The sequence below is a fragment of the Bactrocera dorsalis genome, chromosome 1 (genome assembly GCF_023373825.1).
Source record: "Bactrocera dorsalis isolate Fly_Bdor chromosome 1, ASM2337382v1, whole genome shotgun sequence".
NCBI classification, from domain to species: domain Eukaryota; kingdom Metazoa; phylum Arthropoda; class Insecta; order Diptera; family Tephritidae; genus Bactrocera; species Bactrocera dorsalis.
The window spans coordinates 15,714,229-15,738,381 of NC_064303.1; the positions used below are offsets into that span (position 1 = coordinate 15,714,229).

The following is a 24,153-nucleotide window of genomic DNA, read 5'->3' on the forward strand; positions in this document are numbered from 1 at the left end:
ATTTTAAAACGGCTTTTTAAACATATTTACGCTATATGTATATTTTAATATAATTTTAATTATTTTTTCTGTATGCACTTTTACACTATTTATATATTTATTAAATACTAAAGCGTTATTGCACTTATTCCGTCCTATGGATTATTTTTACTTGCTTAAATATAGCTTTATTTATGTTTAACTTAAAAGTGTGTGTTTATAATATATATTCGTACAATATAATTATCATATCTTAAGTATTCTATTTTTATGCATTTATTCATTTTTCAATTTGCGAATCCTACTTACACAACATTTTTCTATATATTTATTTGTATGTCTACCATATTGGCTTATATCTACTTAAATATTTATAGTATTTTCTATAATTTCAACGCTCAGACTTAGACTTTTGCTGTTGATATATGCTTGTAACTATAATAAGTATTATATTTAATGTATATATAATACATACATATACATATGTATATAAATTTACGCGTGTTTTTGTTTTCGTTCTTCTTTCATATTTGCGAATCTACATTTTTCTCTTGCATTATAGCAAGAAAACTCTTACATTGCCTACTTTCCTATAATAAACTATACTTTTTTAGCATAATTTATGCCTACCACAATTAAATTATATATTTTGTTATAACTTTGATACTTATTTCTTGATTTTTTTATATATTCTATGATTAATGGCGTGCTTACATCGTATTTACACGTTACGTGCTGTTTACACTTACTATTTTTTTATGTAATTCTAAAATCTCAACTTTTTCGTTTGCCCTCAGCACTTTCATTTTTTCAACTACACATTTCACAATTCCTGCTTGGATTTTGCTAGTCGTTATATACTTAGATATTGGAGTAGATTTCGTGCTTTGTTGAATATTTTCTTTAACTTTTTATACTTATACATATATAGCTACATAAATTTTTTATACGTAGTTAAACTTATAATAAGGTTAGATTACTTATGATTAAATATTTCTTATATTTGATTACTATTTTTATTTATTTCTACATTGACTTTACGCGCATTTTCATACCAATTTTCTAAAATATACATAATCTAAAGCGGTTCTCAATCATTCTTCACTTTCATCAATTAACAACGCTGTAAGGTTTCAAAAATATATAGATGCTGTATATTTATTTAAAAAATAATATTATTTGTGAAAAATAAATAATTTATATTTTTATTGAGTAAGATTATTTCAAAATTTATAAATTTAAAAATTTTAAATAATTGTGAGAAATTAATATAAATAATTCATTTGTAATATTTTTTTAATTACATTTTTAGTAAGAAAGTTTAATAAAAATTACAAAAAAAAAAAAATAAATTTCGTATCGAATTTTTAAAACAACTTTTTTTAATTCATTTAAATATGAACTCAAATTATTTATTGAAAATTATAAGCATAATTATTTTCTAAACTTGTCAAGGACACAAAAATCATAATTGAATGCATATAAGCAAGTAAAAAATTTGAATTATAAACTTTAAAAATACATAAACATTATAAATTTATAAAAAATATTATAAATTGAAATAAAAAAATGAATTAAATATATAGATATTTAAATATTTTTTTAACTTATAAAGTTCACGAAAATCATAATTAGACTGAATTAAATAAAAAATAATAACAACAAAACAAATTTTCTCCAATTAAATCGTTTCACTTTATTTGAAAATTTACAAAATGTAAAATATACATTTTACTATACAAAGAATTAGTGTCTAAAAATAATGGTACAGCTTATTGTAAAATTTAACTTAAATTAATAAAGGCAGCATGTGCTAAAAAACAAAAGTAAAACTGAAATAAGAATTGGCATAGTAACAAGGGGGGCAAGAGAAGTAATTTTTATTTAAGGCAAAAATGTTTATTACAAAAAAAAAAAATAACAATTTATTTAAAAATAATCTATAACCAAAAAAATAAAAATTTTATTTTTTTAAAAAATGTTTATTACCAAAAAATAATAATAATTTGTCTAAAATATAATTTATAACAAAAAATAATAATTTTAAAGCACACAATAAAAAAAAAAATCTAACTAAAAAATTTTATTACAAATTTATAACAAAAAATAATAATTTTAAGGCAGTCAAAAGAAAAGTTTTTTAAAAAATAATAATTTTAAGGCAATCAAAACAAAGGTTTGATAAAAATATAAAAAATAAAGATAGTTAATTAAAAATAATAAACAAAAAAATGTAGTTTTAAGCCAATAAAAAAAGTTTATTAAAAAATAATAATTTTTTTAATAAAAAAAATTTAATAAAAATTAAAAAAATTAAAAAAGGTTATTAAAAAAATAAACAAAAAAACAGGTTCAAGACAATCAATAAAAAATTAAAAAAAATATATATATTTTATGAATCTTCATTTTTTTTAATGTTTAAGAAAAATGTATTTTAGGCTAAATTTTTAGAGCACTTGAAATTTTCGGAAAGCTTCATATAGGCAACTAAGGACGGCATGAAAAAATTATATTGAAAAAAAGTATTAATAATTGTAATTATTTTTATTAGTTGTAAAAAATATAAATATTTTGAAAATATAAATAAAGCGTAGCTACTTTACTGGCCATTTTTTGATTTTTGCCACAACTGAAACTAAACCAAATATTTTTAAAATATATAAAAAAAATATTTAAATTAATAAATTTGCTCATACAAATTTTTTATAAAAATATTCAAATTAACACATTTTTTTGTCGTGTAAAAAAATCTTTTTTCGCTTATTTTTTTTAATTATTTTCACTTTGTTTTAATGAAGTTTTAAATCAGCCTAAGGAAAAAACAAAAAAAAAAATTAATTTTTTAGAACTGAATTAATGCTGGTAAAAAAATAAAAATAAAAAAAATTTGAACTTAAAAATTATAGACCGCAAAAATTTGGAAATTAAAAATAAAAAATTTTTGAAAGCTAAAAATTATAGAACGAAAAAATTTGTAACTTAAAAACTAATTTATTATAAACTAAAACTTATTACATTTAACTTAAAATTAATACAATATAAAATTAAGCATTTGCATACTTTTAACTTAAAAACTAATACAATATAAAATTAAACATATACATACACACATTTAACTAAATTTAAAACTAATACAATATAAAATTAAGCTTATTACATTATTTCACTGCAATACTTTTGTCCACATATTACTTTTTCCTATTACACTTCGTTATAAATATTTTAACTATTGCATTTTGCTATTTGTTTTATGTTTACTATTTTTTTTTTTACAAAATCTTATCGGTTTCATTTCAAGTCCTTACAAAGTGATTGTAGCGGAAGAGCTGCCTGGTCGTTGTTGTTTTTTATTTTTATTATGACATTAGTTTTTGTTGGGTGAAATGGGGGGAAATATGGCGAAATGTTTAAGTAAACTAAATTTTTAAATTTGAAAATTATAAACTTTTACATCTAAAATTTATAAATAATAATATATTGAACTAAATTAATTTTTTTCACTATAAAATAAATTTCTTGTAAGGATTTCTTGTTGTGGTATTTTTCTACAAACAGAACTAGCTTAAAATTTACTTATACATATATATTTACATTAAAATGATATTAATAATTAAACATTACATTAATAATTAAAAATTATATTATTAATTAAACATTATATTAAAATTAAACATTATTAGAGTACTATATAGAATTAATTATAAATTAATTAAATAATTTTGATTTCTATTCACATGCAATTTTTCTGCAGTAAAAATCCAACCGGGAATTAATTATAGTAAAATATATGAAAAAAAGCTAAAACTATTTAAATTACTTGCAACTTATATAAAAATTATATAAAATATTACATTTTTGTTTATTAAATACTGACTTTACATTTTTTTCAGTATTTCTCTTAACATAACCTAAAAATAATGTTGTATTATTTAAACAAAATATGCACTTGCTTCTAAATAAAATTATTGACTTTTACAATGAGATTCAAAGTGGTTATTAAATGTCAAATTAATATAATATTAACTATTACATAAATTTTAATTAAAATTATTATAAAAATTACTTTATAAAAAATATTGTCGCCAATTAAATATATTTTAACTGACATTTCAAACAGAATTTTGTTCAAAGCGCATTTTAAGTATCAAATTAAATTAAATTATTAAATTAAAAACATTTTATATATTATTATAATAAGCTATTTAAAAGAAAATCAATATCATTTCAATACTATACGAAAAAAATATATTTCGAAGAAATTGTTATCGAACTGGATCATTAAGTGTCGCCTCTACTAAAATATTGTACCTATAATTATTTTTATTGCTAGTCCAAAAAAAAATTATTTAAAAGAAAATGTAATTAAACTGGCTCTTTAAGTGTACTGCTGCCTAAAATAGCGTAACTCTACAAATTATAGTTAATCAAGAAATTTAAAAGGAAATTCTTAATATTTATTTCTAACCGAAAAAATATTTAAAAGAAATTATTTTTTAACTGGATCATTAAGTGTCGCCTCTACTAAAATATTGTACCTATAATTAATTATCTTTATTACATTATAACTCAGAAAAAATATCTATATTTAAAAGAAAATGCAATTAAACGGGCTCTTTAAGTGTACTTCTGTCAATAATATCGTACCTCTAAGCGCCTTATTAAAATGAAATCATTTACTAATCATAAAAGTTATGCGCAACTCTAAAGACATCAACAATCATTTTTAATCGACAAACTGACATTTGCTATTATTATTCTACATACATAATTTTGATTTTTTTGAATTAATTTAAAAGAAGCAAGTGTATTATTTAAGCATATCGTTTGTTCAAATAATTGCTTTGCACACACAATTTATAATTAGTGCTAAAATTAAATAATTCTCTGTGTATTAATCGATTAGTCGTTAAATATTTAGTATAATAACAATTTATACTCAATTTTCATTTTTAAGATAATCATTAGTACAGCTAATGCATTGAATTAATCATTTAGTAAATATTACTGATTAGTCAATCAATTTAATGCATAACAGTCTTTTTAGTTCACAAATAACTTAAAAGACAAATGTGGGTGTGTATGGGGGCAGTTAGGTGACTATGCTCTCTAAATTAGCTGACGGTGTAACTATTTTCATTACATTTTACTTAACTTAATATAATTATCAACTAAATTGCCTTAAACTAGACACATACGCGCATAAGTACATATGTATTTTTTTCTAAATTATTTGTTCTTTTTCTATAACATGCTTTGTGCTTAGAACCTAAGCATTGTAACTTAGTATTTAGTGAATACAATAGCGATACGTTTTGTTCTTTTTAATTTTGTGGCGTGTTTTAATTTCGTTTATCCAAGTCTGAATCGGCTGCGTAGAATCCATATAGTCTGCTTCTGATGATATTCCAGGGAGAGATAATTTCTTGCTTAAGGCGTTCTTACTACGCGTAGCAGCTTTTTTAGGCGCTTTGACAAAATAGAATGTCGCTTTGTGTGTAGCTTTCGAAAAAATCCAACATTGAGTTTTCTAATCCAAATTAATGTTGAAGAAAGAGTTTTGATTTTGCGGTGTATTGAAGCTAACAAGTATGTTTTTTAGAGTTGAAAAAAGCGCTGCAAACTTAATTAGTGTAGTTATCAAATGAGCCGAGATACTCTAAAGCGGCGCGGTAGCAGAAGTGGTATTGATCCTGAAATGATAAAAAAATATGAGTTTATAACATTCAGCTTATCAAATGCAGTTCCAAAAGTAAATCCACTGATAAAAAACATGCGTGAATAATTAAATATTAAGTTACGTTATGTTAAGTGATTATAAGTATATAGATTTGAGTCAAAAATAGATTGTTTTTTTAGAAACCGCCATTTTGTTAAAAATATGTATTTTGCTTATTTCTTCGATTAATTACTAGATTTAATATTACTTTAACGAAATCTGTTTAGTTTTGTAATTTTAGCGGATCCAGTTCAGAGATATAGTGATCACCGCAAAACGTAATTTTTGAGAGGAGTTCCCGGAGATCAGCTGTAGTTCCTTTCAAAAAAAAAATGTTTTTAAATTTTTTTAATTCAGAGGACCCAGTTCAGAGATATAGTGATCATCTCAAAACGTCTTTTTTGTGAGGACCTCCCGGAGATCAGTTGTAGCTCTTTTCCAAATAAATATTTTTACCATAATATGTGTAAGCATTTTTGGATCAATAAATTTAAAAGTTTTCTCAGAAAAAATCTGAAAAAATCGCTTTTTTCGGCCTTCTAACTGTGTATAAACCCCTTAAGTTAACCTTATTTTATTATCCTATATAAAAATATATAAATCGCTTCATATTCACCTCCGTTTGCACCATTGCTGGACGTTGGGCGCGTAGTATGCGCACCGTTTGGAATACATCCAATACGCCTTCATATTGCATACGTTCCAATACAATACTGAGTGTTATAAAGACACCAGTACGTCCAACGCCAGCGCTACAATGCACCGTAATCGGTCCGTCTTGACCGAATTGTTCTTTCGTCTTATGCACTTGACCAATAAAATCAATAAAACCTTCACCAGATTTGGGTACACCTTGCTCTGGCCAATCGATGAACTGAAATTGGCGTACGGTACGTGAAGAGCCGTCACGTGCGTCGGTGACCTGATGGAAGCGAAATAAAAGTTGTATTAAAATATGAAAAATCAGTCTAAGAAAGCTTTTAGGTGTGCGAAAATATAAAATTTTTAACATAACCTATAATTTGCATACCTTAAACTCGCGTAGTTTGTATTGCGGCATATTATATTCAGCGATGGGGTCCACCACATAGTACTGATAGCGTACTGAGCGTTCATGTGGCCAATACTGGTAGCATTTTTCCTAAAGAATTACGTCATAAAATTAATTTTTGCAACATAACCTCAAAAATAATTTTGTAAAATTTGCACTTACTCTGCCCATCTCCTTAAGTTTGGTGAGCATAACAACAATTGTTGAGTTGTGCTCCCACAGCATACGCCAGAAATCTTCAGCAGTATCCTGTACGGGACCCTGAGCGGCTATATAAGCCGAACGATAGCGATAGCCATCAATAAAGCTAGCATTGATGTAGTCACTACCTTCGATACCATGTATGGGTGTCAGGTAGACGCGACTCGATTCATATGGTAGTATGTGTACCAAACGATTCTTATTCTTATTACATGGCAAATTAGCGGTGACGAATTTCGATGAGTCCACCTTAACATTGGAGAGCTTTTTAAATTCCATTTCCATGCCAGTGATATTTTCACCCGGTTCGGTTAGTAGTAATTTCTGTAGGTGGGTATGTAAGTTGCGTGCTGGTACCTCTGTTAGACCGCAAATGATAGCCTCCAATATGGCATCATGTATGAATATGTACTGATCCTCAGTCTGTACCATGTAGTTACGTTGAGCGCGCAAACAAGTCACATGTCCGTATATGTCAATAATTTTCTCATGTTTCATGCGTTCCAACATCGAATCGATAACAATATAACAACCAGTACGGCCGACACCAGCCGAGCAGTGAACAACAACTGGGCCCGAATCGGGTGGGGTGAGCGCACGGCAGCGTCGCAAGAATTGTAGGAATGGTGCTGGATGTTCGGGTACGCCATGATCCGGCCAGGCGGTGAATTGTAATTGTTTGATCTCACGACGTTCGTTAAAACCTTGACGACACAACTGGAATGTGCGTATGCTGTAGGTGGCGAGCTCCTGCGTTTCGGTGATCGTGACAAACATTTGACCATAAGTCTCTGTGCCACGTACCGGCCAATATTGATCGCATTTAATACGTGTACGTTCCTCCAGACGTGTCATCATAACAATGGTGGTTGTCTTTAGTTCCCAACACATGCGCCAAAAGTCACTGAATGTTTCCTGTAGCGGTCCCTGAGTTGCCACATAAGCGTTATGCTTGCGATAGCCATCACAATAGTTAGCATTTATATAATCCGAGCCGATAACGCCGTCCATCAGTGGCAATTGTACGCGCGAGTGATCGTAAGCGGTTACATTGGCATAACGGTTCTTCGATTTATTGTAATCGTAATTAGAATTGTCCCATGTGAATTGCTGACCCGGCTCAATGCTCTCATATTCTTGCGAGAATTTTTGATTGTCGTTCGCTTTGAGGCGCTCAATGTGATTGGCGAATTCGGAAATGGGTATGGGCGGATGCGAAATCATGCCGGGTGTTTGGAAGTTTAAGCGGCGCATATCGACGGGATCACTGGGTGTGGGACCGGCACCGAGATCGGCTGCCATCAATGGACGCGTGACAGCAGCTTGATCGGGTGTTTTGCATGGTTGGCGACGCCGACGCACAATGCACCAGGTAACGAATATGGTGAAAATGAGTGCGGCAACAACTGGTAGCGCCACCCACCACATACCCTGCTCGTCTTTGTTGCGGTTGACAGACACCTCTGGTTCGGATGGCCAATTTGGATCTGGGCGATGTGGTCTTTCACCAGGTGGCGCTTCACGCATATCCAACGATAGAAATTCCGAGAAAGGACTGGAAGTATAAAGATGCTTTTGTGGCGTATCGACAACGGCACGCACAAAAATACGATAACGCTTGTCGCGCTCAAGTTTACGATTGGTGAAGTTATGATAATCGTCACCGGAACCCAGGTGGAAAGTGAAGGGTATGGAGCGTTGTGGGAACTTGGCGGCAATATAAGGCGAGTTCGGACGTTCAGGTTTATTACGTCCCGGCAGCAAATCTTCTGTTAGGAACTGATCTGGATTTTTGTGCAAGTTCGATTTATCCTCAGGCACCACAACAAGGTAATAATGTGATATTGGACCATACTCTTCAGATGCTTGCGGCAGTATCACTAATATTTCCTCACCATTTACCACACCATAGAAATCTGGTTTGACCATGGGTTGCGGCGCGGCCATTTGTGTGGTAACGGTGATTTTAGTTGGCGGGCGGTAGGAGTAGTCTGGTGGTATGGCGCTTACATTTACATTGTACGTTGTGAATGGACTCAGCTCGTTGATTGTATGCGATTTTACATAATGCTTTAAGATAATATCACGTTTTTGTACAATCTGCGTTTGCGTAAAACCCTGTGAGTCCACAAATACTTTCATCGCGTCAAAGGAGATTTTGTAATTTGTCGGATTTAGACGTATTGGCGGGGACCAACTCAATGTCATGGAATGTGTGCTGACATCATGTGCGCGTAAGTTCAGTGGCACATCTTCGGGCTTTATTTTAACGGTGACCTTTTCGCTCAGACGTCCCAAACCGCTCTTGAAACGCGCTGCTATCGCTACGGCATACTGTGCAAACTTCTCCAGATTAACCAGATCTGCAGATTCTGTTAGTCCTACTGTCTTTGTCTGCCATTCATCTAAGTCCTCAACTGCTGTCATTGTATAGAAAATCTTGTAGCCAAGCAATTTTCCACGTGATGGCACCGGTTCCCACCAGATTTCAGCCGTTTGTTCGGATGTTGCTACCGCCTGCACTGACATTGGCGCTCGCCCCATATCGCGTTCTGTTTCAATAAAGATTTTATCACTAAATGGTCCCGAACCTTGTTTGGTGTAAGCACGCACGCGGAAGATGTATTCTGTATTTTCTTCGAGATTTGTAAACACCGCCTTACGCACAGTCATATTACGTTCCGAACCTAAACCATGATCGATTTTCTTGTGAAACTGCACATCGTAACGTGTAATAATGCCATTGCGGTGTTCGCGTGTTGGCGGATCCCATGTGACGCATACTACATCCGGCGTCTGGAAGCGTACTGTTATATTTGCGGGCGGTCCGCCAGGTGTGCCCTCGGGTGTTTGGAAGATTTTCACTGTCTCTTGGCCGATACCAATGTGATTGCTACCCGCCACGCGGAATTCATATTCAACGCCGCGTTCTAAGTCATTAAAACGACGTTTCGTTATTTGCGGTCCGGGTAATATCTCTTCCTTTAACGGCTGATCTTTTACGCCCCAACGCAAACGATAACCACGCAGTTCACCATATGTTTGCGCTGGTCGCTCCCATTCGAGTTCGATGGAGACAATTGGATCACGTTCCATTATCTTTAAGCTCACGGTAGGTCGTACCGGCACACCACCTGGCGTTTTTACGATCACCGCGGCGCTACGATCACCATCGCCTTTCCGCGTCAGTGCCGCAACTTGTATGGAGTATTTGGTATCCGGTTGCAAGCCCGTCACATTGTACTCTAACGAATCGACGACATCGAACTTGAGTGGTTCGTTTAGGAAGCCCTTGCCCTAGGTGGGGTGAAAGGTATCGTTAGAAATGTTTGTTGTTATAAATGAACTATTGAAACGGAATACATTAAATAAACTTCGGAAATTCGTTTGGGAAGGACGGAAGTTTTTTATTAGTTATTGAAACATACTCAGTTATTGTCCATTATTTGAGGACTTGCATGAAATCTAACCTAGCATAATCTGGACTTATGTAGCTCTGATGAACTTCATTACAGAAATTTTTCAAGAAAAATGTTGTCTAGAGCTCTCTGCTCTACTCTCTGCTTCTTCCCAATAGATTTTTTTATTAAAAAAATATAAGAAGATGAATAACAAAGAATAAGGTCGTAAATATTTTTGAGTTATAAACCAACTCGCTGTAAGCATCTTGGGTTCCCACGGTATGATACACTGGAGGAAGTAACGATAGTGAGGCCACAGAGTCTCTTACAATTCGCGTCGAGCACAGGCATCCTAGAGGTTTAGTACTCCTAATAGCCACAGGCCCTGGAAACGTAAAGGACCAAAGCTGGTCTATGCGGGGGTAATTGGCATATCAAATTAACCTAACCTAACTTAACCTATAAACCAACTTAAGGAAACCTGAATCCTCACTTATCATCGCATACATTTTTTTGGAAAACCGTCTAAAACCGTTTTCGAAATTGGTGAGGTGACTGATGCGGTAGCAAGATGGTAGGTTTTGAAGGTCTTCTTATATTATTTAAGTATAGATCTAAAAATCCCAGTTAAAGAAAGCAGTTACTTCAAAATAAGATTCATAATGGTGCGGGTATTGGGCCACTGGTAAGATTGCTTAGCAGTACTTTTGAAAAGGACTCTAATCAGGCTGCGATCGTCAACGGCTTGTACTTTTGTAGGCAAATAAAATTCTTCATTGCAAGACAAGACCGACGATCAATAACATATTGCTACGTGTTTGGTGGTATTGTCAGGGAATCATCATCCATAAGCAGCTCCTTTACAGCCAATACCTGAATTCCGACCTGATCTTTTAACAACTGGATCGTCTGAAGCCAGGATTGACCGATAAGATATTGCTGTTTGGTGGAATTTTCAGGGAATAGTCATCCTTGATGATCCTTTATAGAGAATCCCTGAATTTGGACCTGTCTTGTTAAAAATTGGAAGGAAACAATCGCCCAGAAACGGTCAGTTTTAAGCAATAGAAGAGGAAATATGTTCCAATAGAGCAACCTAGCAGCTAATTTCACGTTATGGCCCGGGATTGGCCACCAAGATCGTGTGATATCACTTTTTCCTGTGTGACTATGTAAAGTGTAAAGTCAATGCGGATAATTCCGCTTCGATTCAGGCCTTGGAGCAGACATCAAAACTTGTCATTCGCCAATTACCAGTCAAAATGCTCAAACGAGTCATCGAAAATTGAACTATCTGAGATGTAACTGCGGCCAACTTTTAAAGAAGATAATTCTCAAAAAATAAATGCCAAAGAGTGTTCTTTAGAATCATAATAAACATTCCCCATTAAATTTGATGTTTCTGTATTTTTTCTTTAAAAAAGTAGGGATCCTCGAAAGGGATCAACTTTTATAATACTTCACTTACCTCATCACGCATTTCTTGCACGTGTATATGATAGCCACGTATAATGCCGTTACGATCTTTTTCCAATGGTGGTTTCCAGGTAACATGAATTGAAGTTGAATTTAGCGGAGTTGCCTTCACGTCTTGAGGATCTCCAGGCACTAAACGTTGCATGGCGGAAAATATTTCTCATTAATAAAATTATATTATAGAAATTCAAAGGGCATAAGATCGAGTATGAGTATTACTAGCGACTTAATGCTTAAGTAGTGAGCGAATTAAATACCTAAAGAACTGGTAAATACAATACATACATACATATTAGCTTACATGATAGCTTAAGGCTTATTAAAGGCTTTGAATATTTAGTTAAATATTACATGAGTTAGAGATATTCAAATACTTTGTGGAGAATTATACTTACTTAGCTTAAATATCTCTTTAAATATCACATACAACTAATACATACGTTAAATAAGTACATAATTGGCGAATATATAGGTTTCAAGATATATTTAAAAAATTTAATTTTTTATAGAGTTAAAACACTTAGAATGTTTAAGAAATATTTTTTTTAAATTATTTTTATTTTTTTTTGTGGTGGTTAGAGACAATACATTAAAGAAATCCGGAGATATAGGCCGAATTGCTGTTTTTGAGTTTTCAATATTGAAGATTATGTATTAAAAATAAAAAAACAATTAAAATAAACATTTTACAATTTTTAAAATAAAATTATTCTCAAATTCCTATAATTTTTTTCAGTGCACAACCCTTAAGGTGGGCATTACTGAATCATATTTTTCAAGTTTTTTTAGGGAAAAGGGAGTCAGGATTGGTAAATATGTATTTTTTTTTTTAGTTTTACAAAAAGTTTAGGTCTCTTGGTTCGATTTAAAATTGTTTCTGAACAAACAGGTGTGTTTCAAAAATCGGTGCTTTGCCTCAAAAATGGCGATTTATGGTAAAAAAAAATTTGCATAAGAAAAAGCATTAGCCAAAAAGTATTGAAAAGTGCATTCGTTTATTTATAAATATCTTTTTTTTTTCAAAAATAAATTTATTTGCATACCATAAAAAAACGAAAAATTTAAAAAAAAACTTTGGTGCTTTCAAAAATTGTGCTTTATATTTGTGCAATAAAGACATTTAGCGATTTGAAGAAAAAATTTATTTACATGAAAAATGTACAAATGGCATATAGATAAATATGTATAAACCATTGATGAATATTAAAAAAAATTAAAAATAAAAAATGTTGCAATTTAAAAAATTGCAGCGGTATAAAAAAATTCTTGCAAATTCAAAGCATTGCAGAGTTATAAAAAATCATTAAAAAATAAAATAACATAAAAACTTTCACAAAAATCATTTGAAAGTGGTTTTTGTGCCGAAAAAACAGTTTTGAAATGCTTTAAAAATTGTACTTCAAAAACTGTGCGGCGCAATAAAAAATATGGGTTTTCAAAAATCAGTTTGGTGTTTTGAAAATTGGTTTTTAAATTTTTTTCAAAAATATTTTTTTAAACTCTTTTTCGAAAATATTTATTATAATATTTTTTCGAAATTTTTATAAAATTTTTTTTCGAAAATATTTTTTCGAAACTTTTTTCCAAAAAATATTGTTTGTTTTTTCAAAAATAATGTTTTTTTTAAATTTTTTTTTTCAAAATTTTTATTTCTTCAAAAATATTCTTTCTTTTTTTTTCAAAATGTTGCAAGTCAATTAGTTTTCCTTTGTGCTTGCGTTTTTTTCGAGTTTCTAAAACTCACATTTTTTGTTGTAAATAGAGAAGAGAAAACATACAGTCAAAATATAAAGAAGATAGTTGTTTTCATTATTAATTTGTATATGCATACTAGGCATAAACACTTGAAAAAATTTCTTACAATAATATGTACACAAAAATTTTAAAACATTCTTAACAATACCTAAATAATCATATGGTAATCAAAAATCAAATGCAATTACTTGCATAATTATTTGCTGTGAGTTAAAGAGTATGCTTGTGGTGTGTTGTTAATGAGTTGACAGCTCATTGAGAGCAAGTGAGCGAGAGAGAGTGCAACCTTCCGCGCTACTTACTATGAAGATTTTAGTGTTGGTAAACGGTTTAATTTGTACAGTGTGCGACTAAAGTGAGTGTTCTTTGATTATATAAAGACATTTACATTTAAAAATTCGTATTTTTTTCATTTAAAAATATTTAACACTATAAATTATAAGAAGTAAAATTCTTATATATTTTAAATACTCACTTTTTTTGACTAAATTCGTTAGTAATTTATTAAATTTGAAAATTTTTCATTAATTATGTTTAGAACATCATCCATTGAAAAGTGCGTTGCGTTCAGAAATTACAAAAATTGTGCATTTTGTGAATTCAAAAAAGTGTTTTTCACCATACACATAGGAATACATATAGATATATATAGTATATCATACAAAAATCAAAAAACGGTGCATTTGTAAAATTTGTTTTATTCGGTGCGATTTATTCCAAAAACGAACCCAAGACAAAAAGTGCGTTTAATATATATTTTCATTTATGTAAAATATATATAATTTTTTACAAGTCAAACACGAAGTTGGTGCAATTAATTGTAGTTGGTTGTAGTTATTAGAAGCGAGTGGCCAAAAAATATGTAAGAAAGAGAGAAAAAAATAGATTTTTTGTTTTTTATTAATACTACATTTCAGTATATACAAAAATTCACTGATTTCGTAGTTTTTAAATTAAAAAGTAATAAAAAATAATTTTTTGCTAAAACTTTTAATTAAGAATTTTTTTACAAGAAATATTTTTTTATAAATTTTTTTTTATAAAATGTTTATTAAAAATTTTTTTTTGTTAAAAAAATAACAATTTATAAAAGAAATTTTAATAAAAAAAAAAAATATTTTTTGTAAAAGAAATTTTAATAAAAAATATTTTTTGTTTTTTAAATTCTTAATAAAAATTTTTTTTAGTAAAATTTTTTTTTTAACAATACTTTAATAACAAAGCAAAAAAATAACAAAAAATTTTTACTTTTTTAGAAAAAATATTTTTTTTTTATTTTTTTAACAAAAAAATATTTTTTTCTACTAAATATAATTTTTTTGGGGTTTTGTGTAGACATTTCGTGACTTGGAATTTGTGTTAAGATTCGTATTTGTTGGCACACTCGCTTTAAATTTGCATGAATTAATTTTTTTGTGTGAAAAAATATTAGTATAAAAATATAAATTAAGATTATCAAACTAAACATTTTTAAATAAAAGTTTTTGTTAAAGTTATTAAATTTTACTAAAATATAAGTAAGAAACTGCAGCAAATTGTAAACATTGGCACTCATTGAGTATTCATATTTTTTGGGGAGTTTTACTAAAAATACAACACTGTATTAAAAATTATGCCAGGAACTCGTTGAATTAGAAAGCACTCACGATTTTACTGTCAATTATTTCACAGTAACTTTAGAAAAAAAAGACATTTTTTTTGGCAGGGGTGCTCAAAGTGTCCCATAGACTCAATTTTATCCGCTTAAAAATATTTATTTTGGTTTAAAAATATTCTGTTTTTATGCAAGGGTAAACAAACTATAATATATAATACATTTTTTATATGTTTAAAATATATTTTTTACAGGGGTTCTCAAACTTTATATTGAAAAAATATGTATTCGTTTAAAATATATTTTTTAATGCAACAACTGCACAAACTATTATATAGAGTCAATTTTTTATACGTTTCAAAATATTTTTCTTAACAGCTCATAAAATAAAAAATAACGGCGTGTAACTGTCGTAATATCATACTTCTATCATTTTTGTTGAGAACTTGTATTTTAAATTGTAAAAATTTTTTGATTTCGTTGCAACTATGAACCTTTAAGCTATCGTAAATTTATTACTTGCTCTCTCGGAAGCGCTGATGAACAAGGTTTTTGCTCTCTGTGCATAATTTCATATGTTTATGCTTGATAACAACAGTAAAAATGCACTAAAATGATCTCATACTAACCAAATGAAAACTTTTATGAAAATGTTATAAACCATAATTTTCTTTTCAAAAATGTTTCCACTATCTTCAAAACATTACTTTTTTAGCGCTATTTTTTAATTACAGCATAATTTACGATTCATGTAGTTATTTCTATTAATTTCGTTCATTAAGTACCTGCCATATTGTTGGGTGTATGGGATTCGCACAGTGTAACAATTTGCAGTGGTAAGTTTAACTGCAGAAAAATGGGGTAAAAATAACCTTTTTATAATTATTTTTTAGGTAATTTAAATTATTATTGCTTTTTGCTGCTAAATTAGCTTTCACATGATTACTAGTGAGATGCCATTTTCTTAATAGTAATATTTGATATGAACTACACAGTGAGAAATGAGCGCAAAGAAATTTGCTTTGTAAATTTTAGCATACATACGGGAGTAGGGAGCGAACTTCAGGAATTGCTGCATATATTTCTAGCTGAGTACGGTTTATTGTTGCACTTACCTGTCACAGTGTTGCATTTTTATGTAGTTACAATTGATATGTTTTTGATTACTAAATATATATTTTTTATTTCTTAATTGAATTTTGGAATTTTTGTATTGACTTTGAATTTTTAGACAAAAAATTAATTTTTTTCAATATTATTTAAATTTTTTTATAGTATTTTAAAAAATAATTTTTTTTTTTATTTTTTAAAGTGTTTTGAAGCTTTTTAAAAGCATGAAACCACAACTTTATAAACATTTTCTCAAGTTAAAAGAGTTCTAAGAAATGCGTTATAGTCTAATTGGATCTTTAAATTATTATATAATAATATTTCTCATATTTATAAGCTTAAGTACTTATTATTTGATATTAATAAAATGTATACTTAAGTATAATTAAATAATAATTGCATAAATTACATAATTGCAGATAATTACATAATGAATACTTATGAATTTATGTTGTTCACTAATTTTTTTAATATATACTATTTCCACTTTCTTAATTGACTTAATTAAGATGCCGCCTGAAACGCCTAGAAGTTTTAAAAGTATAGTATATCAATATATTCAGTAAATATATTTATGATATCTTAAGTTCCTATAAACATATACTTGTATGTTGCCTTAAATTGTTTAAAAGCTATCAAATTAATGATCGATTTACCTTCCACTTGAAGCCAAATTACTCACTAATTGAGCTCAATTAAATTGCAAGTAAATTTTCACTTAACTCGCCAATTGAGTCGAATTACATCATAAGTGAATAAAACTGTCTTTTTTTTAATTTAGTACAATTAGCGAATTAATTAAGAATTATTTGAAAAATTTTCCTTTAATTACTAAATTTATAAAAATGACAGTTATGTTCAATTATGTTATAATTTTTCTTAATTGGCAAGTTAATTTAGAAATAATTGACAAATGTTGTAAATTATGTTCAATTAGTGACTAATTTGACTTCATGTATAGAGACATACATATATATGTATATGTATATATGTCACTCGGAAGATTTTAAATGAATTGGTGTTTAAGATATATAATATTATATGTGGAAGGGAGTTATGTTCGGTTTCATTCAAAAATTTTTATAGACCAATTGTTACTCGTATAACATTCTCAGCACGAAAACTAAAGAGTTTCCAAAATTTCTAGTTTAAATGTTTACATTAGTTTGGATTACTCATCATTTGCTAAGGTTATGAACTCAAGAAATATTACCCAAGGCTTGGATCTCTACGATACAAAGATCTTTTCGGTGAAACTTAGAGCCATTTAGACCAGTTTTTATACCAATTTTAGCAACAGAAGCAAAGAAGTTTTCCAATTTTTAATTTTACATTAGTTTGCAGTAAACGTTATTGGCTAATGAGCAAATATCACTTATGGTTTGAGTCGTTGATACTCAAAGATCTTTTTAAGTAAAAGTTAGAGCCATACAGTTTAGTGCTTTTTGAATCTTTACTAAGCAAAACTCTTTTTAGAAGAAAGTAAATGCCATCTAGACCAGTTTTAAAATCATCTCAGTTTAAATGTTTAAATTTAGGTTACTTTGGATTACTCATCTCTTTCTCATGTTCAGAACCGATGAAATATCAATAATGGTTTGAGTCTTTACTATATAAAGATCTTTTAAGAAGAAAGTTAAGGCCATCTAGACCAGTTTTTATACCAATCTCAGCACGAATACTAAGAGATTTCCAAATTTTCTGAAACTACTCTATACTATGCTATAAAATGAGCTTTTTCATGGAGTAGACCTAATTGTTTATAGGTTTTCAATAATATATGCATTATATTTTGTTCTTGAAAAGGTAATGATTTAGTTTTATTTTGACTGAAATCATTATTTTTAGAGTATTTTCATGCTTAATATCACGCACTAGATTGCCATTATTCGAAATTACTTAACTAAATTTATTTAAATAAGCTAGTTTTCACTAGTCCCGTCTTAAAAAAGCTCAAATGTAGTAGCTTTTTTACTTACTATCTCTTCTAATTCATTCTAGATCAAAATACATCAATTTAAAGCATCCATAAAAGCAACCTTTTGAGCTCAAAACTCATTTATTATCATTACGATCAATATTATTTACATTTGACAGCTAGCATACAGTCTGTATGACAGCATGAACAGCTCCAAAAAATATGCTTCGTTATTATAAAAGCATATAGCATACACGAAATTATCTTTCAATGCATTTCTCAATCCTCTTTTTAGCAATTATTTTCAAGACTTTTGAATGCGCAACAAATTCTTTTGAATTCCAACAAACACAATTACATATATGTGCATATGACATATATTTTTAATTAAAGCATATTCGAACAAAAGTATATCATTCAACTATCATATCAACACAAAAGCTTCACAATTGCAAGAGTTGATGAGTTCAATGACTTGTTCGGTTATACAAATTATATATTATATTTGTCATTTTTTGAACATGCTATCAAAAACAGCAGTATATATGACTGTACTTTTGTGACACACTATAATTCATTTAGCTATTGAAAGTTTTTGAATAAAAAGCTGGAGATCTGTTGAATGAATTTGCATAAGCAAAAGCTTTTTTAACCTCTCATTAACTTTGGACGGCATGTCAGCTAACAAAACAACGTTGACAGGGACAGCAGGTCATAGTGACAGATTGTGAAGGCTTGCATATACAGACGCCTGGCAATTGCAGGCATGTGCTGTGGTATGGAATTATATGCTTGAGTATGTAGCCCTGTAGGAAAAAAATTGAATTTGTATGGGAGGTTCTTTATTACTTGAGTCATTCGAGAAAAATTCGTTAAGAGGAGTCATTGCATAACAATATACATAAGTTGTCTTTGATTCAACATTTCCTTGCTTGCTAGCTTTGAACGTTGATCTTAGTTAAAAAAAAAAAATAACAATGCATGTAAGGCAGTAACAAAGTGAAATTCATACAGGAGAAAATCTGGATACCTCATTAAAGTTTTCTCTTCCATTTTACAATAGTTTTTCTTTTGTAAATGACTGAAATCAGAAAATGTATGCCAAAAATAAGAATAGTTTGTTCGATTTTGCAGTCTTCAATGCTGGTCAACCAAGGAAGCTATATAGTAGATCCTCGACATTTATTGGCTTTCCAGTGAAAAAAAAAATAATTTCTTTGAGATATATATTCTTAAAGGTGTATAAAAAATACTGTAGTCAGTTCGTTTATACTCAGTGTCGAATCAGAAGATTTTTTGACGTTAATTTAGTAAAAATCTCTTCTATCTAAAAAGTTGTATTGACCAACCTTTAGCCATCTAAACACAAATTGTGTAGATGATGTGCCTGTACTTAATACTGAGGACTGAAATGTCAAGTTCCTAGACTTTTTTGACAATAAAAGATGCACGATTTTTTCGTATTTCTGTAGGTTATACTTCTAAAAGTAACATACTGAAATTTTAAATCGATATCTTAAATAGTTTTTGAGTTACAGCTTTTTAAAGTATAGCCCTCAGTTCAATCAGCTTCATCAGTTTATCTTTAAGGAGTTACATGGGTTTACGGGTTTCAAAAAATCGGTATAAAATATTATCTTATTAAATTCTACAACATCTCTAGAATATTGTCTTAAATTTTCAAGTTGGTCTGAGTAATAGTTTCGGAGATACAGGCTTGAGAGCTTGTGAGCTCGAGGTTAGCTTGGCTAAGTGTGCGTTGATAAATGCGTTTGTTTGTTTTTGAAATCGGTTGGCAAGACTTCTTGAGAACTACTCAACCGATCTTCATTGAATTTTATACAGGTTTTTCAGATATAACTATTAAACGCTCTAAGTAAGGTTTTAACTAAAACATGTAAGGAGTTATCCTGCCAACGCGGGCGCATCTTTCTTCCGAGAGGTCACTGGAAATGGCGTTGCAATGGCCGAGTTTAAAATATTTTTTTACAAAAATGTTAGAATTTATTTTTTAATAGTGCATGTTTGTAATAATAAAAAAATTTAATAAAATATTTAATTTTTTTATGAGAAAGAATTTTCAAAAAAAAATCCATGTAACCCCTCAAATAGGATTTTTTTAAAGGTACATTTTTCAAATTCGCCTAAGTGATTACGAACTTGGACTGGAGGGCGATTACCAATTTTTTTATCTGATCAAAAATTGAATTTTGGCAGGCTAGAAAGGAACAAAATTTTGGATAAAAGTCTTCTTCTTTAGCGCCGTATTCAACTGTAGTTATTTGTAGTAAGGCAGTATATTCAAAATTTCAGAGGGTCATACAAACCTTTCTCAAAATAATTCTAAGCTCATGACACACATTTCCTACAGGGCCGTACATGCACTCTAGCTTAAAAACGCACATACATATACATCTACATTTGCTCATACTTATTACACCTGACTTTTGACATTTGGTTGTCAGAAGTGCACCAATGTTGCGCAATTGACATGTCATTTGAATAGACAGGGCTGAGTGTTTCTATGCTCAGCACACATACATATACACACACATATATTTACACACCTTTCTGCGCTTACTGCCAACATGGCTTTTCATTCATCTATGCAACTACCTTCAGACATATAAATATAATTATACTGTTATTTCATAGTCGCAAGTACTTAGTAACATTACGCGTATTGAAATACAAATAATGAATGTCAACTGTTGAGTGTGTTTTGTTTTCGTTTTTTATTTTTTCCACTAACACTGTCGACGCTGTTGAAGGTGAGCTGCTGAGGTGATGGCCATAAGTATACATATTTGATATGATAGTTAGAGATACAGGTAAAGTATAAATGTATGTATGTGTGTATGCCTGTATGTGTCATAAAATGACATAATGGATGTTTCCTTTTATCGCATTTTTAATTCATTATATACGAGTATGTCTCAATGAGTGATTATCGCGAGTTATATAGAATAGATGTGTCTCAATATGAGAGATTTTTGTTTCGTTAATGACGGCGAGCAATATGTGTTTAGTTTCTAATATATATGGTATATCTGAATTTAGAGACATCTAATTTAATGAAATACTAAAAATTGTATTCTTTGTTTTGTAATCTGAAAACAAAGTGAGACAATTCTCAATATTCTTAAATTTCATTCGAATTGGTATTGACAAAAAGGTGGCATTGGTTTTCATAGTGGACTATTTTTTTTTCTATTTTCTAGAGATATTTTTAACTACTCTGATTGTAAGGATAATACATATGTGTGTACCACTTTTTTTTACAATATTAAAGTTTTTTTGGAGTCAAAAATGGAAATTTCTTAAGAAAAAATTTAATTGAACTCAGCTTTAAGGCACGAGGATATTATTTAAAGACATAAAAAATGACTCGATAGAAAGCAAGTCTGATGCATATCTCTCAGAAATGTTAAGAAGCAGCATTTTATCCCTAAGGAGCTGTTCATTAGTCAAAACCGCTGATATCGTACTACTACATGATACATGTATGCAGGTGTCATACAAAGTAGGTAATCAAAATCAAGTCCATGTATGGAAAAATTCCTCATTTGACGAGATATATTGTCCAAGGCAACTTTGCAATACCCGAGTAAATTGTTCAGATCGGATCACTATAGCATACAGTTACCATTCAAACTGGCCGATCAATATTAAGTGCTTGTATGGAAAAACTTTTCATTGGACGAGATATCTTCGTCAAAGTCGGCGTATATTATTGTACAAGGCAACGGTGCAATATCCGAAGAAATTGTTCAGATCGGACCACTATAGCATATAGTTGCCATACAGATTGACCGCTCCAAATTAAGTTCTTGTATGGAAAATTTTTTTATTTTATAACTTAAAGTTAAGAAATTTGACACAGATTATTGTCCAAGGCAGTATTACATATTCTCAACAAATTTTACTGATCGGACCACTATAGCATATAGCTGGCATACAAACTGACCGATCAAAAACAAGTTTTTCTATGGAAATGAAATCAAGTTTTTCTGGTGAGTGATATCCCAATAGCACTTTACTTTTCCCTTAAAACAAAAATCGATATTCAGCTATATTCAGTTTTCTATCAAAAAACTCTAGCCGAAGCAAGTAAAGAAAATTACTCATACGCCATGGCATCCCTCAAGGCCAGTTAAAGTTGTTACTACCTTAGTTCTGCTTAATAATTGCCGATCAGTGACGTTTACTTTATTTTACACAATATATAAGAAGAAGATGATATGAAGAGTGTCCATTGCTATCTTGAAAATTAAAAATATAAGGCACCCATGGCTATAAACTAAAAAGCGTAGCATGATGTACTAGAATTCCATCTAAATATATTTCTATAGATCAGTGATGCTTACATATTCCCAAAAAAACATTTGGAACTTGAATTGCCGGCATTAATATATTTACATCCTTGGTATATTGAAATCCTAGGTATATTTACATTGCTAGCGAATAATGAAAAATGTTACTCATACGTCATGGTGCCCTGCCTAGCATGTTTGCCTTCATGATCGCTACTACTGCATATTTCTGCTAGAAACTGCAGTTTAGCGTTATTTACTAAGTCATATAATACACTTTCAAGTTAGTATTTTCTAGCATTTTGTTTTTGTTGTTATTTTTTCTTTCAATTATATTAATTTTGCTTATAAATGACATATAAAAATTTTAAATATTACTTTAGAGGTTAAAACTTTTCTGAAAATACATACTTATTTACTTATATTTTTGTGAATATATGTATGTATGTAAGGTATATAGCAGCAAGAATACCATGCCAGTGATAGAAAACTACCACTAAGTAAGTAAGATTATAGTATTCCAAAAGTTCATACACATACATCTTAGTCACTTGTCACTACATCTACGAGTATGAACATATCAAATGCAGTTCGTTTGACAGCTGTCAGTCAAGCGAATGCAAACTAAAAACTACACTGTGCATACACATACAAACATGTGCATTTTTAGACACATTTACATGGATATGCTTGAAGTATATCAGCTAGTAGTTGGATCCACATCATACATACACACATATGTGCAATTATATGTATGCATGGCTTGGCTGTCACTTCATTGCACTCGTTAGTTGTGTCAATAGACGTCATTCACTGACTAGCTCGTCAGCATGCACCATCAGCTATACGTACATGTGGCTTGCCACCCGCAAATAGCGGCTATGTATTGAATTACTGAAAGTTTCAACAACATTTCCACTTCCTTTTTTCACATTTCTCTTTTGCAATTCTATGTTTTTTGTTTATTATTCCTGCCATTGTCATTATTACCACTGTTCATGGCAGCACAGTGCTAACTTTGTTAATGCCATACACACATATTCATACAAAAAACTTCGTTTATTCATCATTGGTTTCGTATTACTCGCTCGTTAGTCGCTGCTAAGGACTAAAGCGCTATGACAGCGTGTTTTGTTGGTACCATTGTTAGCGAAGTCATGTGATAAATACATGGCAAGCCAACGACAGGCGACCGACATAACGAAGAGCATATGTAATATCGAATTTACCATTTACTTGGCATACTCTATATCCTCTCAAAACTTCTGCAGATATGCAGCTGTATATGCGCTATGAAATTGTGTAATTGTGCGGAGCTGTTTGTGCAGTAATTGTGCGGAGCTGTTTGTGCATTTATTAGTTACATACTGTGAAGGTATGCGAGTGATTGACAACTGCAGTTGTTGTAAGTCATCACAACGTTGTGTTATCTCGACTTTCATTTTTTTGTATTTTTTTCAGAGCAACTTCGTTAGTAAGATTGCGAGCAAAAGCAATTAGTAATCATTTATTTATTAATTACTATAAATGGGTTGAGCTTTGTTTGCTTTTTGCACTTTCTATAGATTGTTTTGTTGATTGGTAAATTTTTAATTGCGAACAAAATTCAGTATAGTATGTTAGGTAACTTCTTCTGTCA

At 30.1% G+C, this 24,153-nt stretch overlaps 1 protein-coding gene across 9 annotated transcripts in view; it reads right to left on the reverse strand.

The window, feature by feature from the left end:
- Positions 1-2,950: 2,950 nt before the first annotated feature.
- LOC105229710 (tyrosine-protein phosphatase Lar) overlaps positions 2,951-24,153 on the reverse strand; it is a 907,083-nt gene continuing 885,880 nt past the window's right edge. For all 9 annotated transcript variants that reach the window (XM_049458860.1, XM_049458872.1, XM_049458887.1 and 6 more), the window contains 5 exons: positions 11,817-11,956; positions 6,909-10,244; positions 6,726-6,836; positions 6,312-6,617; positions 2,951-5,669 (listed from right to left, as the gene is read on the reverse strand). In XM_049458860.1, the coding sequence (XP_049314817.1) occupies positions 5,601-5,669; positions 6,312-6,617; positions 6,726-6,836; positions 6,909-10,244; positions 11,817-11,956 (3,962 nt within the window). In that variant the 3' untranslated portion in view covers positions 2,951-5,600. The remainder of the gene's footprint in view (positions 5,670-6,311; positions 6,618-6,725; positions 6,837-6,908; positions 10,245-11,816; positions 11,957-24,153) is intronic.